We start from the raw sequence: 18684 nt of genomic DNA, 5'->3' as shown, positions 1-18684 counted from the left end.
ATATACACACACACACCCACACACACACATATATGTATGTGTGTGTGTGTGTGTATGTATATATATGCATAGGGGATTTGCTGGGATGGCGAACACGATGCAAAGGAAGACATGCAGGTATGATCTTTATCTTACACTAAACAGAAACCATGAAAAGGAATCAGACAGCTGGCATCCAACATGCTATCTGTTTTGCTGTTGTGATGTAACTGCTTATCAGGGTCTGAGCGCAAGGTCACATGTTTGAGTATGAGGTCCTCTGAGAAAGAAGACATTACCACTATCAGTCACTGTGAGAAGAGGCCGATCGTGATTCAGCATATAACAATCAAGGAGGCTGGTTTTTAGATCACAAAGAAGAAAATATTTGGTCATACTCTAGGGTAGTCCTGTTACGGAAGACAATATGACTCCTGCCTATAGGGCATTTCTTTCTAGAGCTGAGACTGAAGATAATCCTATTAGACACCCTATGATAATGGATATAGGCCTGGAGATGAGGATTCCAGAAGTAGCCACATATCTTGTAGCTCTCATTAGTTATCCTCTGCTTTTAACTTGCTAGGAGAATCTTACCATAAATTATAATTTGATCTAGGTGTGTCTAGGCTTGAGATGAAACCATAGAGACAACAGTAGCCTGGGAAATACTGCTTCAGGAAATGCAAAAGACTAACCAGCAGTAGAATGAAAATTCAACTGTTCAGTTAGAAAACTAGATTAACTGGCTTAAGAGTGAGATTTTCAGAAATAGCGAAGGGTTTTTCAGAAATATTGAAGAGGGACTAGATAAAAGACTGAACATTTTATTGTGAGGCAGCATGGGGGGACTCCAGCCAACACAATTTAACAAAAATATAATCTCAAAGGTTAGTGAACTCCAATCCATACTGGTTATATCTAATACTTAAATATTTTACCATCGTATATCGAAATCTCCTCATCCATGTCATCTTTCTTTGCTTTTGATAACACCCATCTGTAAATAAAGTTGAACATACATATATGTCATTAACAATAAAATCAGCAATTTATAGATATAATGCATACAGAAACACAACAAAAGATCACCCAATACAGCCACTTTTCATTCAACAATAAATTCATACTTAGATGCTAAATAAGGATGCCTTCACCACATAATCCTGGAGGACTAGAGTTAAACCGAATTTGGAATCTACAATTTACTAACTGCACGATCACAGGTAAGGTACAAGAAGCCTCGGTTTCTTCACTTGTAAAATGGGGATTAAATATGGTAATTATCTATTTTTTTTTAGGACATCTGACACATAATAATCATTTTAATATTAACTTTTGTTTTTTCCATTATTGGAGTAGAACAGTACTCATATTTGTCATCTGAGCTTAAGAGTGTTAATATCTGTCCTACAGAATGAATAAATATGATAAATTTCATCTTTACATTCAGAATTAGTATATTTTCTTTGAATAAATAACTTCAAATTAAACATTCTATCAATTACAAAAATATACTAAGTACTGATTTACGTTGTCAATTAAACTACTTTAAATTTTTTTTTAGATCTGTAATAGAGGTAATTTTCACAGGTCAAAACTTAATAACTTCAAAAAAGCTAGTAAGTCAAAACATTCTCTTGAATGAATACTCACCCAGCCAACCTTCCACTATCAAAAGTTTCTGCAAAATATACTTCTCCTATAGGTTGAGGTGTCTTATATTTAATCTAGAAAAGAGATTTTCCAAGTCTAAAGTTATTCATTTTCACAAATATTTCAATTAAATAATCTTCCTAGTGAAGAACATAGTATGCAATGCACATACAGGTAATACAGATATGAGGTGACAAACTCATACCTGTACAAAACTTTGTATCCTAGTAATGATAAGGTACAAGAAAATATAAGAAATACCATGATGACAAAAATACTATACATACAAACAGTGGATACACTGACCCCTTCTAACACAGAAGGAACAAAGGGACTCTGACAAGTGACAATATTTATGGATAAAACTCTTTGGGAGCAAAGGAAATAGCATAATGAAAAGCATATAAGATGTAGAGCTTAGTAAGCACATAGGCTTTTAAAATTAACTCTTAAGTTTTACTGTTAGGTATCCTAAAATATAATAATATAATTTTCCAAGATTAGGAACCCAGAGAATGAAAAGATTCTATGGAGATAGCATTGCAAAACAATGATCAACAAAGCATTGTTTCAAGTGCCTTTGAAGTGTTAGCTGTTAGGGTGGCAATAATGATGACGGTGGCAGTGGTATTGCTGGTGATATAGTGGCTCCTTTAATTCTTATAATATTCCTATGGGGGAAATACCATTAGTGCCCACTTTATATATGATGAAACTGGGACAGACAAAGTAACTTGCTTACTGCTGTCCAGTTAGATAATTGTAGGACTTAAATATAAAGCTAAAACTGTCTGGCTCCAAAGCTCATACATTTTTACTACATGATACAGAATTTACCAACAAAATAATTTAAAAGAGTAAAGACTGATAAACTATCAAAAGATAATTTAAACTGAGGACCAATAAATAAAAATTTGCCTACAGTAATACATTAGTCTGGATCCTCTCAGAATCAGCCTGTTGTGATTGTATCTGTATGACTAGTGAGATTTCTTCCATTAGGCTTTAGGGAAAAGGGTGCAGAAATACTTTTTCTATTTTCACTGTCCCTATCCCACCCTGATAGTAAAACACTTCCTGTCTATTTAAGGGAGTAAAATCGGTAATTACACAAAATTCCACATAATTACTGACAGGGTCAAGATTCAGCTACCTAAACTGCCAATCTTCTATGAAGTTTACTGAATTACAACTTTACTGTTCTCTGTATTTTTACAGATTGACAAAATGGGCAACGGTGTCACAAGAGGCTTCCTTCTGATAGGCCACCCCTAAAATCAGTTTATTTTGCCCTTTATTTATACTTCACCCTATGTAGATTACTCATGCTATAAAATTAGCAGCATCAAAAATCATTCTTTCCCACTTCTTATATTCTCAAAGTATCACCAAATAAGTCAAGAGTGGTAGTTACCTGTCAATTTCTTTGAAGTATTAATATTAACCTTCAAAGACCCTGAAGTAACTGTATCTAAGTCAGTAATTATTAGTACTTGGAGTACTTACTCTCTGCAGATTACAGAACTAGGCTTAAAAAAATTGTCCTTACAGAGTTTAAATTTAACAGGGGAAACATACTATTCACCTTAGACAGTGAAACAACACATTTGCAAATGAAAAATTCTTAATAAGAGGAAATGAAGTAAATAAGTCTGTAACAACTACATATTATTCCCTTTGGCCCTTCAAACAGTAGCTGGCACAATATAATTAATGCTTTCTCACCATCAAAAATATTACTGATTATCACAAGGTTAGATACATTTCTCAATGTAAAAGCTCCTATGTATCATCAAGGTATACAAAAATTCCTGCAATTTCTCAGACTCCTGTTAATCACTACTTCAAAATACATGTTTTAACAATGCTGAGACAGAAACATGAGTCAGGTTTACCAAATGCTCACCCCTCACCATCACTTTCTTTTCTAATTCATCCTCCTTCTTGGCATTTTCTTTCCTCAGAGAAATAAAGACAAATACTTTACTTCTTGAAGAATTGCAAATTATATGGCCTTTTATTTGAAAAGATCTAGCAGTGTCAGAAATATGAATAAAAACCTTACTATTAACTTAGTTCTCCGTAATCAGTGACAAACTCCTGTTTTGATAGTAAAAACCTCGCCCATATTTATTTGTTTAAGAAACTGTGCTAGGTACCATGAACAAATTTCTGAAGTACGTGGGCTCTCTAAAAAATAAAGTAATAAGACGCTTAGAAAAAAATCGATGTTTTTCTATCTGTCTTTAAAATGAAGACTACTAGAACTGAAATGAATCATCAGAGGTCTATCACTTTATTGTACTATGTAAAGGAACAATTTATGACTCATTTCTCAATAACCATACCTCTGAGGAAAGTTCACCTTCATTAACATCAATTTCTTCTGAATTTTCTTCAAAGTTTTCCATCTCAACATCATCATCCATAAATTCTGCATTAATTGAGATGAACAGAAGACCCAAACATAGCCAAAAGGCTTGGAAACGCATATTGATTATCTGTGAAATTAAAAGTAATTAGTGAAAATAAAATAAAGTTGTGAAAATAAGTGTTAAGTATATGTAGAAATAAATAATTTCTCCATAATAGCTCTTTTATTCTAGGATGGCTTTTAAAACAAATCACTGACAAAATTATTTAAATTATGCTTTGGGCAAGTGAAAATACAAACTTGAAATCTTTTAGGAAACAGATTCTATAGCTGCAGGCCTTTGTCCAAAAACAAAGAGCCAATGGCACAAAATCTAAAGATAAAGATGATAGTAATTATCAAACACAAATAATATGTAGACCTCTTTAAAAGAAAAAGTATCATGATTCCTAAATGTTCACTGAAATTGTTTTTATTATAATGTTGCTTATATAAACATAAAATGGAAATTTTATAATTATAAAACCAAAATACATTTATATATAAACACTGAAAAAAGATACAAAAAATGTTTTATCACAAATTTAATGTGGTAGTGTTTTACTAAAATCAAATCACAGTCAAAAGATCAAACAAATATAAGGTTTATTGTAATCAGGTAGACTGCTATAGAGAAAGTTCTTTTGCATTTATAATTCCTGTAATTTCATGATTATATAATTACTTATATATTTATGGACAAAGATAACACAAAAATGATGGACGCTGTCATTAATTAGGAGACTTTGATCTCTCTAAATCACAAAAGAGGTATAACTGGGATAGGAAGTAAATGTAAAGGGATCAATTTGACACAATGAAATAGGCTTATTTCCTTAATTTCCTAGTTATTGGCACAGAAATTTATATATCTGCAAATTGCTTATTAATTATGAACTCTAAAAGCTTCATTATTCTAAAAGTCTAAGATCCTTCCATGTTATGTAGTAAAAGGTACTTTACTTGACTTGCTATTAATCATTTTTGAGCAAAATAAAAATGCATAAAGAGTAGCAATAACGAACATTAATATAACTTTAGACCCATATCCTCTCTTTCAAATGAATATACACTTTAGGTTCCAAATAATTAATTTGTTGAAAAAATACATTCTAAGTGCTTTGTTTGAGCTCTGGTGTATTGGGCTGCCAAGGAAGAGTTAAGAGGAAGTCAAGCAGGCAGTGCTCTATCTGGAACTCTACTCTTGATTCAACCAGAGCACCCCAATTTCATTTGTATTCTATATTATGGTTTTTCCTGACTTTTCCTTAGAAATAGTTGCCAATGCTTCAGAAAAAAGCTCAGAAAACACTTTATCTAGAAAGTTTGTTTCTTCTTTAAAATTCTATGGTCTTATATTTACATAAAAGAACTAGCTAATTTAATCTTTGCAGCCCAGGACATGAATAGAGTAGGTACTGTTCCCAATCGACAAAACAAAAACAGAGATTTTTAAAGAACTGCAATTAGTTACAAGGCATTCTGTAGACAATGCAGTTCTATTGTTTTTATTTGTTCCTTTTTTTAAAAAAAAATCAGAAATACAGACTTCATACTTTGTGTAATGCTGCAGTATCCTATCATTTTTCAGTGCTGCACCAGCTGACAATTGAGAATTAGATCATGAAATTCACAGTATTGAAGTCTATCTCAAAATAGTGCCAACATGTTATCAGTTCCAAACAAAACTATGAGGTTTGTCACATGTCATTTCTTAGAGAGAGGTATGCTACTGACAAGTCTGTTCTGAAACTCTGAGAGGCCAGATGCTGGGGTAATACTAGAAGAAAATGAAGTAGTTAATTTATGCATTTAAAATTGTTTTAAATCGCATGGTAAAATATATTCTCATTGTTGTACAACTAATTTCCTAAACTTCCTTCGTGCTCTAAAACTAAAACTCTATACACATTTAACAACTCCCCACTACCCCGTCCCTCCAGCCCCTGGAAACCACCTTTCTAATATCTATCTCTATGATTTTGACTACTCTAGGTACTGCATATAAGCGGAATCATACAGTATTGGTCTTTCTGTGACTGGCTTATTTTACTTAGCATAATACCCTCAAGCTTCATCCATGTTGTAGCATGTATCAAATTTCCTTCCTTTTTAAAGCTGGACAGTATTCTATTGCGTGTAAACACCACATTTTGTTTATACATCCATCCGTCAGTGGACACTTGGGTTGCTTCCACCTGTTAGCTGTTGTGAATAATCCTACAATGAATATGGGTATACAAATAACTCTTTGAGACCTTGTTTTCAATTATTTTGAGTATATACCCATAAATTGAATTGCTGGGTCATACGATAATTCTATTTTTTTTTTGAATCCTCATACTGTTTTCCATAGTGGCTTTAACATTTTACATTCCCACCAACAAGGCACAAGGGTTCCAATTTCTACACATCCTTGCTGACATTTGTTCAAAATTATTTGGTTTTTTTTTTTGATAGTAGCCATTCTAATAGGTCCTAATATGGGGCATCACATTGTGGTTTGATTTGCATTTCTCTGATGATTAGTGATACTGAGCATCTTTTCATGTGCTTGTTGGCTATTTATACATCTTCAAGGGAAACATGTCTATTCAAGTCCTTTGCCTATTTAAAAATCAGGTTTTGTTCTTGTTTTGAGTTGTAGGAGTTCTTAGAAATTCTGGATACTGACCCTTTATCAAATATATGATTAGCAAATATTTTATCCCATTGCATAGGTTTTTCATTCTGTTATGTTCTTTGATGCACAGAACTTTTTAATTTATTTTACAATTTATTCGAGTTAATTTTGTCTGTGATTTAAGGTAAGGTTACAACCTCATTCTTTTGCATGTGGATAGCCAGTTTCCCCAATATCATCTCATGAGAAAACTGTTCTTTCTCACAAAATGGTCTTGGCACTTTAAGAAAATATTTGAATATATATGTGAGAATTTATTTCTAGGCTCTTTATTGTATCCCATTGATATGTATGTCTGTCTTTATGCCAATCTCACACTGATTTGATTGCTATAGCTTTGTAATAAGTTTTGAAACAGAGATATGAGATTTCCAAACTTTTTCTTTCCCAAGATTGTTCTGGCTAGTTGGGGTCCCTTGAGATTCTAAATGAATTTTACTCTTCCTGCAAAAAGGGCTATTAGGATTATGATAGGGATTGCACTGAATCTGTAGATTACTTTGGGTTGTATTTCCATTTTATTAAGTCTTCTAATCCCAATGAACATAATGTCTTTCCACTGATTAATATTTGTTTCTTAATTTCTTTCAGCATTTCATAGTTTTTCATGTACAAGTATTTTACTTCCTTGATTAAATTTGTTCCTAAGTATTTTATTCTTTTTGATGTTGTTATAAGTGGAATTGTTTTCTTAATTTCCTTTTCATTGTTAGGATAGAGAAGTGCAACTAATTTTTGTGTGCCAATTTTTTTACCCTGCAACTTTAGTGAATTCATTTGTTTGTTTTTTGAGATGGGGTCTCACTCTGTTACCCAGGCTGGAGTGCAGTGGCACCATCATGGCTCACTGCAGCCTTGCACTCCTGGATTCAGGTGATCCTCCACTTCAGCCTCTAGAGTAGCTGGGACTACAGGCAAGCATCATCATGCCCAGCTAATGTTCTATATTTTTATGTAGAGATGGTTTTTGCCATGTTGCGCAGGCTGGTCTTAAACTCCTAGACTCAAATGATCTGCCTACCTTGGCCTCCAAAAGTGCTGGGACTATAGGCATGAGCCACCATGCGTGGCCTTCATTTATTATTTCTAACAGATTTTTGTATTGTGTTTGTGATATTTTACGTATAAGATCATGTTATCTGCAGAGATAATTTTACTTCTTCCTTTTCAATTCGAATGTCTTTTTTCTTTCTTTTTCTTCCCTAATTTCTCTGGCTTGGGAGAGTGGAAAAAGCAGGCATCCTTGTCTTATTCTAGATCTTAAAGGAAAAGCTTTCAGTCTTTCACCATTTAGTCTGATGTTAACTGTGGGCTTTTCATATATGGCCTTTACTATGTTGAGGTGGTTTCCTTCTATTCCTAGTGTACTGAGCGTTTTTTTTATTATGAAAGAGTGTTGAATCATGTGAAATGCTTTTTCTGCATGAATAAAGATTATCACGTGTTCTCCCCTCTCTACATTGTTAATGTGGCATATTACACTGATTTTCTTATGTTAAATCATCCTTAAATTTAAGGAATAAATCCTAACAACATGGTCATGGTATACAACTCTTTTAATATGCTGCTGACTTTTGTTGTCAAGTATTTTGTCAAGAATATCTGCATCAATAACCATCTGGAATATTGCTCTGTAGTTTTCTTGTAGTGTCTTTGGCTTTGATAACAGGGTTATGCTAGCTTCATAGAATGAATCTGGAAGTGTTTACTCCTCTTCAATATTTTGGAAAAATTTGAGGAGGACTGGTGTTAATTCTTCTTTCAATGTTTGATAGAACTCATCAGTGAAGCCACCTGGTCCTGGGCTTTTATCTGCTGGGAAGTTTTTGTTTACTGATTCAATCTCCTTACCAGTTATAGGTCTGTTCAGATTTTCTACTTCTTCATGATTAATCTTGATAGGGTGTGTGTTTCTAATAATGTATCCATTTAATCTAGATTATCCAATTTGTTGCCATACAATCCTTCAGGGTATTCTCTTATAATCCCTCTTATTTCTGTAGAATCAGATGTAATGTCCTTTCATTATCAATTTTAGTTATTTGAGTCTTCTCTCATTTTTCTTAATCCAACTAAAGGTTTGTTATTTTTTGTTGTTGTTGTTGACTTTTTCGAAGAATTAACTCTTGATTTCACTTGTTTTCTCTCTTGTTTTTCTATTTTCTATTTTGTTTCTCTCTGCTCTAATCTTTATTATTTCCCTCTTTCTTCTAACTTTTGGGTTTCATTTGATCTTTTTCTAGTTCCTCAAGGTGTAAGTTAGGTTGTTAACTTGAGATCTTTTGTCTTTCATGTAAGTGTTTACAGCTATAAATTTCCCTTTTAACACTGCTTTCACTGTATCCCGTAAGTTTATATCTTTTGTTCTCATTTTCATTTGTCTTAAGATGTTTTTCTAACTTCCCTTGAGACTTCTTTGGCTCATTGTTCAAGAGCGTGCTGTTTAATTTCCACATATTTGTGAATTTTTCTTGTTTTCCTTCTACTATTGATTTCTAGTTTCTTTCCTTTGTGTTCAGAAAACTTACTTTGTATGATTTCAATCTTTTAAAATTCATTAAGACTTGTTTTGTGGTCTAATATGGTCTATCCTGGAGAATGTTCCATGTGCAGTTAAGAAAAATGTGTGTTCTGCTCTTGTTGGGTACAGTGCTGTCCATATGTTTATTACATTGAGTTGGCTTGTGGTGTTATCTATTTCTTTATTGATCTGTATGGTTGTTCCAAGTTATGCAATTTTAGTACAGCAAGAATTTGCTTATATGGTATAGGGTAGAACATTTAGTGCTAATGTCACCCTCTTCCCTCCTTATAAATTAAAAGGTAGCATGCCCAGGGTTCCAAGCTTCTTATGTACTCCTCACTCCATGAGGCTTGCTGAGATCACTAAGTATCAGTTGTGCCTTCATAAGAAGGGAGGCACTAAAGAACTGCATCCTTCTGCACCAACACGTATCTTTGATCTCATGTATGTTCTCTGCACTGCTTCTGTGCTAGTTCAATAACAAATTGAAGCACAAGTAACTTTATCCATGAATGAGATACCATTCTTCCCAATCTTTGAAATCTAGATCAAGTAGTCTGGTCTACTTTAAATAATTACACCAATATCACCTAAAAACCCTACTGGATCTCCACTACCACCCCCAAATTACAAATTATAAAGTGCAGCTCATGTACTGGTATTGAAGTAATGCTCACTGTCACATCAAAGGTAAGTAGGGCACACAAAGAAAAGACAATCACAGGATATGTAATATCTGTTGTAAAATGTGGGAGAAATTGCTGGCTGATCAACAGGGTAATTTCCTTGGCACTAGATGTGACCAGGTAACTGAATTCCAGCCAATAGAATGTAAAATAGAAGATCTATATGCCACTGTCAGCCGTTGCCCGTAAAAACTTCCCATAATTATGATTTATAATTCTTTATGATCTTTCCCCATCTGGTTTGATGCAAGTAATTTTGAAAATCATGGTTGAAAATCGCAGAATTACAAGGTAGAAAGTTGCAGAATCCCTGAATCATTACTTGGAGGAGAGCCATTTTATTAGTCAGAGTTCATCAGAGAAGCAGAATCAATAGGGGGTGTGTGTATGTGTGTGTGTGTGTGTACATACAGGCATACCTCATTTTACTGCACTTTGATTTATTGCATTTTTCACAAATTAAAGGTTTCTGGCAACGCTGCATTGAACAAGTCTACAGCTGCCATTTTTCCAACACTATGGTCACTTTATGTTTCTGACACATTTTTGTAATTCTTCTTTTTTTTTTTTTCTGAGATGGAGTCTTGCTCTGTCACCCAGGCTGGAGTGCAGTGACACAATCTTGGCTCACTACAACCTCTGCCTCTTGGGTTCAAGTGATTCTCCTGTCTCAGCCTCCTGAGTAGCTGGGATTACAGGCGTGTACCACCATGCCTGGCTAATTTTTGTGTTTTTAGTAGAGACGGGGTTTCACCATATTGGTCAGGCTGGTCTCGAACCCCTAACCTCAGGTGATCCGCCCGCCTCGGCCTCCCAAAGTGCTGGGATTACAGGCGTAAACCACCGCGCCCAGCCTTCTTTCATTCTCAACACACCTATTTAACACATTTCTGTACATGCTATTTCTTATAACTGCAATGCCTTTCTGCTGTTACTCAGTTTTAATGGCTGACTGAGGATGGGACCAACACTGGCATATCCCAGAAGTGGTGTCTGACAATCACCTATTATTTAAAGTTTTAGTTGTCATGTGGCTTCAGGAATGCAACGTAGAATGATAGAAAAAAAAAGTACTCCGAACACGGCACCACCGCACCAAGTTTCTAGTTTTATTATTAAAAAGGCAAGTGATTAAAACTGCTCTGCACCTGTTTTCTCATTTGTGACATGAACTAGACAATCCAAAGATTCTTTAAAATTCATAATTCTAGCTTTCTATTTAAAAACACCAATATTTATTAGGTACTTAGTACTACAGCTAACTTACAACACTGTTCAATTTCTAGACAGATGTATCGACATATTTACATCATTTACACACAGTAATTAACCTTATCAACTAGCTAAGACAGAGAGTACAGAATATCTTGTTCTGAGGATTTGGGGATGAGATCTAAATGTGACTGGAAGATCAAACCAATACGACGTGAAGGCAAAACTCCAAACTGAAAAGAGGTCAAACTTACAATGACCCAAAGGAGGGCTACCTCGAGTGATGTCGACATTTGTAAAGCAAGCAAAATCATCAGATGAGATTGGGATTTTGCCTGCTTTTAAGCAACAAAAAGTTTCTATGTTAATGAATCCTCTTCTAATTTGAGACTTCTTCCCGAGGCCACGTTATTTACCTTTTCTCTCCCAGTCCTGAGCTTTGGTTGCCATTTGCTTTTAACTCCCAAGCAAACACCTCCTCCTTGTTGCTTGGGCAGCTGCTATAAATAAAATCAGCGAACGTGTCTGATTGATGGTAAACAGGCCTGGGGCGATAATGAGTCTAGTAATTAGGGCCTCTCTGGATTCAACCCAGCCCTTTAGCCCGCCCCCTGGCGGCGCACACTGGGCTACGCGCGGGTATCCAGGGAGGGGCCGACAGTCCCTGGCCCCACCGCGTTGAGGTGAGGTCCCTTCGCTTCCACAGAGGTGGAGACTGCGACAGTCGAGCCTATTTTGGTCTCGTTCGGGTTCCTGTGAGTGGCAGCGCCCAGATGCGCCCCGGGCCCCCTCCACAACCCTTGGGAGAGCGCCCCGGGGCTCGAGCGTGGAACGGGGCCGCAATGGCAACCGCTGGGATAACGGCCTCGGCTCCCGGTGGCTCCTCAAGCCAGCAGGGAAGGCCGTCTGGGCTGGGAACCTAGCTGTCCCGGCAACCGTCCGCCCCAGCCTGGGCGCAGCAGTGGACGCGGCGGTGCCAGAGACACAAAAGGACCCAGGTGGGACCAACCCCCTGCGTCCACCCACGGGGCCGCCAGAGCCCAGTCAAGACCCTAGCTCGCTGCAGCCCCATCGCCAGACTCAACATCCACCCTCACCTGTCCCCGACCAGTTCAGCCCTCTGGCGGCAAAATAACTGGGTGCCTAGGGAAGCAGCTATGATCCGCTTCCTCACCCCAATCCGCGCGCAAAGGGCAGCGGGACAGCGGGAACGCGGCCTGCTGCTCACGCACCTCTTTTGTGGCCTGTTTTCGGCAGTGACAGCCCAGATGTCCGAGTCGCTGCCACTTGGTCCCCGCGTCTCTTCAGACCAATCCCGCTGGCGGCCGCAGAGCAGCCACTAACCGCGCATGCGCGTGCGGCGGCGGGCGCGAGGCGGCGGCTGCCCCAGGCGCGTGCTGCGCGCTCCTGCTCCGAGGGCCTCAACCGCCTCCAGGGGGAGCCGCACAGCGAGCCTGTGCCGCCGCCGGCCGGTTGTGCAGTGAACCCCGCTCCCGGGTTAGCCGAGGAGGAATTCTTCCTGCAAGTACCAAGACTTTTCCTCCTCTGAGCGCCCGCCCTCTCTGCAGACCGTGCGGTTCTACCTCCTGTTGCTCAATGCTTGGGTCCTGAATTTTATGTAAATCATATTTATGAACAACGTCCAGTAATAAGTGCAGCAAGATTAGGGCTCTAGGCTTTCTCTAGAGTTTTATATGTTAACGGATCTGCGGTCGTGGTGATTAATAAGGATCTTTCCTGTCTGGTGTGTGTATATGACAAATACAGATATGTTAAGTGTTAATAAATACATTGTATATAAAACAATATGTTCTTTTTCTCTCCAACAACACTATTAATAAGAGCTGCTAACATTTATTGTGTTCATTATACTCTAAGGGGCTTACATTCATTGTTTAACCTTCATAGCAAGCCAGGTGATGAAACTGATGATAACTTGCTCGAAGTTACACAACCCGTAAACAGTGGAAACAGGATGTAAATCAGGTCTGTCTCTCTCAGAGCCTGCAGTTTCAATCACATTGAAATAAAACTACAGCATAAATGCAGTGTTCAATCACAAGCTGCTTTACCTTTTATATATTGGATCATTCAGCTTTTACTACTTATATTTTATAGTAAATCTTGACTTTGAATTTGGTATAACAATTTAATTTTATCAGAAGATTAATTAACAACGTTTGATTGACTTGTGAGACTAACACCCTTGTTGAAGAGTCTCAATCTTAAAGGGTTGGTGGCATTCCATGCACACCGTATCATTATTGGCTGGGGTCAAGATCACTGAGTTTTTTTTCACATTGCTTCACTAATTAAGAGCAGCATTTCTAAACTTTTGACTTTGTCACCTCTGGGAGAGTGTTTGGATAGTGTTAAAATTTACTGGTTAAAAAGACATTTGAGATACTTTGTAACAATATTATACCCTTTATTTCTTTCTTCCATCTTTATTCAACATACTTCTGTGGCTCATAACAAATACACTTGAACTGCTAGAGAAGGATTTTTTAAAGGATCCATTCAAAGTTTGCAATGAAGAAGCTGAAAACTAAAATGTAAGAATAGTGAATTTTGCAAGATTTAGTGGTATCTTCTTGGTCACATAGTACTCAAAACCTTGAGAACATTTTTTTTTTTACTCTTTGGCTGCTACATTCACTGCCTCCGTAAATTAAACTCTATCTCCATAAAATCATCTAAAAGAGGTCCTCACCCCCTTCGGCTCCTGTGCCATTTCTCTAGTTTAGATTCTCACTCCTTTAGAAACTGTTGCTCAGAGTTGTCTAACTAGTTGCCCCCCTTCAGAGCCTCCCACCTACACTTCATAGTTGAATCCTCAGCTCATTCAATAGTTTCCAATGACCATTACCCACAGAATGAAATCTAATCTCTTACCTTGAAATTTAAGGCCTTAACATATTTCCAAAATTATCTGCCACTTATTGAAAGGATGATTGAATACAATATTTATAATTTTGTTTAATAGGCAACTTTTCATCAGAATAATACAGTGTGATAATAATGTCAAAGAATAATCTGAAAATGAGACTGGGGTACGACTTTTTGAGCATGAGGTAGTGTTTAATAATACAAGGGGAGGAGTCTCAGAAGATAATGCTGAATGGTAGAGTTGTGAAGTGTTCTGACACATCAAAGTTGAAGAGAGATTTGGGAAGAGACCAAGGCGATGTAATCAAGATTGGAGGGACCAGAGTAATCAGAAATCTAGAAAAACATAAAAAGCAGGAAAGGTGACGTGGCATGGTGACTCATGCATGTAATCCCAGCTCTTTGAGAGGCTGAGGCAGGTAGATCGCTTGAGCTGAGCTGCCTGAGACCAGCCTGGGCAACATGATGAAACCCCATCTCTACAAAAAATACAACAAAAATTAGCTGGGCGTGGTGGTGCATGCCTGTTGTCCTAGCTACTTGGGAAGCTGAGGTGAGGATGGCTTGAGCCCAGGAGGCAGATAGTGCCACTGCACTCCAGCCTGGATGACAGAGTGAGACCTTGTCTCAAACAAAACAAACAAACAGAAAAAGGCAGAAAGGTTCATGCTACTTGATGGAACAGAGTGATGTCCTGTTGGAAGCCTGTTTTGTAATCAAAATCAGAGCTGTGTTTTATTAATGGTCTACTATGTGCAAGTTGCTATATGCAATTGACCCACAGGTATCATACTTATTTTACTTGTAAGGAAATAGACCCTGATCAGTTGCATAACTTATTCACACAGGCCTTAAGATGTAGAGTGAGGATTCAAAGCTTGTGCTCTTTCCACAACACCTTGCCACTTGAAAAATGCAGAATATAGGAAATGTCTCTGATTCTCAGGATTAAAGAACTATGTAGAATGAAGTTTTAACTCAAATACGAGTGGACTCAGAGCCTAGATAATTCAAATAATACTTTAAAATGTTTGTATAGTTTCATATATTTAGAAATGTGCTTTTTAATGGTGCAGAGAATAGAGAGAAGGAAACAAGTATTCCACAAGTATTTCCAGTGGGTTGATTTTTATTTTTAAGGTGTATAATTCTGTCTATGGCAGAAAATAATCTTTTCTTTCTTATATTTATACTTATTTTCTGAGGTTTTTTCCCTTATTACTTTAACAAAAATATCAAACAATAGTAAATAATCATAATGACAATAGTCATCATTGTTTTGTTCCTGGTTTTTCCCAGAATTCGTCTGGTTAAACTATATAGTTGGCAGAATAAGCCCATGCTGAATTTTTATCTTATGTCTCAAGATAAAGCCCCCCAGAAACGCTACCCGACTTCAGGATTTATAGAATGATATACAGTCATAGTTATCAAAGAGTTATCAAAGAGTATTAGTATCAAGACAAATCAATGGAGCAGAATAGATTCTATATGGACTTACATGTGTATGTATTATGGCCTGGATATGGTTGCTTTGTCCCAACTAAAACTCATGTTGAAGTTTGGTCCCCAGTGTGGCAGTGCTGGAAAGTGGGGCCTAATGGGAGGTGTTTGGGTCATGAAGGTCCTGTCCTCGTAGGTGGCTTGATGCCATTGCAGTAGTGAGTGAGTTCTTGCTCTGACGAGACTGGATTCATTCCCATGAGAATGGCTTGTTATAAAGCTAGGTGCCCCTCAGGTTTTTCCCTCTTTGCATGCTCTGCTTCCCCTTTGACCTTCTCTGCCATCTTTTGGCCAAGCACAAAAGCCTCACCACAAACCAGAGCCGTGTCCTTGAACTTCCCAGCCAGTCAAACTGTGAGCTAAATAAACCTCTTTTCTTTATAAATTACCCAGTCCCAGGTATTCTGTTATAGCAACACAAAACAGACTAAGACAGTGTGGACAACTGGTTTTCAACATAGGTACACATGCAGTTGGTAGAGAAAGAATAATCTTTTCAACAAATTGTGGTATTACAATTGAATTTTCACATGTAATAAGTAAATTTTTCAATCCATACCACACAGCATATACAACAAAAGAGACTGGCAGCAATTTCCCTTGCCTTAGATACTTGTGGAACTTTGAACTTGAGGGAGATGATTTAGGGTATCTGGTGTAAAAATTTTCTAAGCAGCAAAGCACTCAAGGGGTGGTGTGGGTGTTATTAGAGGCATTCAGTTTTAAAAGGGAAACAGAAGATAAAAGTTTTGAAAATTTGCAGCCTGACAATGTGATAGAAATGAAAATCCCCACTGCAGAAATTTGCATAAGTAACAAGAAGCCAAATGTTAATCCACAAGACAATGGGGAAAATATCTCCATGGCATGTCAGAGGTCTCCATGTAAGTCCCTCCCATCACAGGCCCAGAGACTTAGGAGGAAAAGACAGTTTTGTGGGCTGGGCCCAGGGCCCCCCTGCTCTGTGCAGCCTAGGGACTTGGTAGTCTGTGTTCCAGCTGTTCCAGCCATGGCTAAAAGGAGTCAAGGTGCAGCTCAGGCTGTTGCTTCAGAGGGTGGAAGCCCCAAGCCTTGGCAGCTTCCAGGTGGTGTTGAGACTGTGGGTACACAGAACTTGAGAATTAAGGTTTAGGAACCTCTACCTAGATTTCATAGGATGTATGGAAATGCCTGGATGCCCAGGCAGAAGTTTGCTGCAGGGTCAGGGGCCTCATGGAAAACCTCTGCTAGGGCAGTGACGAAGGGAAATGTGGGGTCAGAACCCTCCACACAGAGTCCTTGTGGGGCACCACCTAGTGGAACTGTGAGAAGGAGGGCCACCATCCTCCAGACCCCAGAATGGTAGATCCACTGACAGCTTGCACTGTGCTCCAGGAAAAGCTGCAGACACTCAACACCAGCCTGTGAAAGCACCTGGAGGGAGGCTATACTCTGCAAAGCCACAGGGATGCAGCTGCCCAAGACCATGGGAACCCACCTCTTGCATCAGCGTGACCTGGATTTGAGATGTGGAGTCAGAGGAGATCATTTTGGAGCTTTAAGATTTGACTGCCCTGTTGGATTTCAGACTTGCATGGGGCTTGTAGCCTCTTTGTTTTGGCCAATTTCTCCCATTTGGAATGGCTGTATTTACCCAATGCCTGTACTCCCATTGTATCTAGGAAGCAACTAACTTGCTTTTGATTTTACAGGCTCATAGGTGGAAGGGACTTGCCTTGTCTCAGATGGGAATTTGGACTGTGGAATTCTGAGTTAATGTTGAAATGAGTTAAGACTTTGAGGGACTATTGGGAAGGCATGATTGGTTTTGAAATGTGAGGACATGAGATTTTGGAGGGGGTGGAGTGGAATGATATGGTTTGGCTGTGTCCCCACCTAAATCTCATCTTGAATTGTAACTCCCACAATTCCCAAGTCTCATGGGAAGAACCTGGCGGGAGGTAATTGAATCATGGGGGTGGGTCTTTCCCATGCTGTTCTTGTGATGGTGAATAAGCCTCATGAGATCTGATGGTTTAAAAAAAACAGGAGTTTTCCTGCACAAACTCTCTTCTCTTGTCTGCCACCATGTGAGGTGTGACTTTAACCTTCTGCCGTGATTGTGAGGTCTCTCCAACCATGTGGAACTGTAAGTCCATTAAACCTCTTTCTATTGTAAATTGCCCAGTCTTGTTTATGTCTTTATCAGCAGCATGAAAATGGACTACTAAATATATCAACTAGTGGGGCCATATGGCTCTACATTTGGGGTGGAAAGATTTAGAGCTGGGTTTTCTACCATTTTACACACACACACACACACACACACACACAAACACACACTATTTTAATGGAAATAGAGACCTAACTTTAAAAATTATAGAAGTTTTATAATATAATTTATGGGACTATATGCTTGATGTGGGTAGGTAGGTTGTTTCAAACAATATAAAAAGTACAAAAGTCATAAAAGAAATTATTAATATATTTGACTATCTCAAAGTTGAAAACTTTTTTATGTCAAAAGACAATACAAAATAAGTTTAAGACAAAAGACTTTCTGAAAAAAGTAATTTTCCCATCTATGACAAACTATTAATATTTAGTTTGGGAGTTTAATTAGGTTCCTGCATGTGTTTTAAGAACCTCACATTTAAATGAAGAAGAAGAAGACAAATAACTCATTAAAAAATCAGGAAAGATATAAATATGTGAGAAAATTTAAACCCTACTTGTAATTCAAGAAAGGCAAACTAAGACTATAACAAAATACTGCTTTCACTAGACTGGCAACAATTTCAAAGCTCACTAATAGCAAAGGTCAAGGCTTGGGAAAACTGCTGCTTTCAAACACTACTCTTGAGGATGCATGTTGATACGGCAATTCTGGTGGCAATTTGGCAGTATCTGTTAACATTAAAAATGTTCATACCCTTTGAGTCAGCAATACCAGTTCTGATTATATTTAAAGTAGGAAAAGACTCTATGCTCGGCCGGGCGCGGTGGCTCAACCATTTAATCTTAGCACTTTGGGAGGCCGAGACGGTCGGATCACGAGGTCAGGAGATCGAGACCATCCTGGCTAACATGGTGAAACCCCGTCTCTACCAAACACCACAAAAAACTGTCCGGGCGAGGTGGCGGCGGATGCAGTTCCAGC

General features: G+C 37.9%; 1 protein-coding gene across 2 annotated transcripts in view; it reads right to left on the bottom strand.

Moving 5' to 3' along the window:
* The window catches only part of CLGN (calmegin), a 32655-nt gene extending 19841 nt beyond the window's left edge, over window positions 1-12814 (bottom strand). For both annotated transcript variants that reach the window (XM_017873645.1, XM_017873646.1), the window contains exons 1-4: window positions 12386-12814; window positions 3984-4136; window positions 1636-1709; window positions 921-979 (exon numbers count right to left, since the gene is read on the bottom strand). In XM_017873645.1, coding sequence (XP_017729134.1) covers window positions 921-979; window positions 1636-1709; window positions 3984-4127 — 277 coding nt within the window. In that variant the 5' untranslated portion in view covers window positions 4128-4136; window positions 12386-12814. The remainder of the gene's footprint in view (window positions 1-920; window positions 980-1635; window positions 1710-3983; window positions 4137-12385) is intronic.
* Window positions 12815-18684: the final 5870 nt, after the last annotated feature.

This window comes from Rhinopithecus bieti, unplaced genomic scaffold, assembly GCF_001698545.2.
Source record: "Rhinopithecus bieti isolate Rb0 unplaced genomic scaffold, ASM169854v2 scaffold_7985, whole genome shotgun sequence".
Lineage (NCBI taxonomy): Eukaryota > Metazoa > Chordata > Mammalia > Primates > Cercopithecidae > Rhinopithecus > Rhinopithecus bieti.
This window is presented reverse-complemented; position numbering and strand designations above follow the sequence as displayed.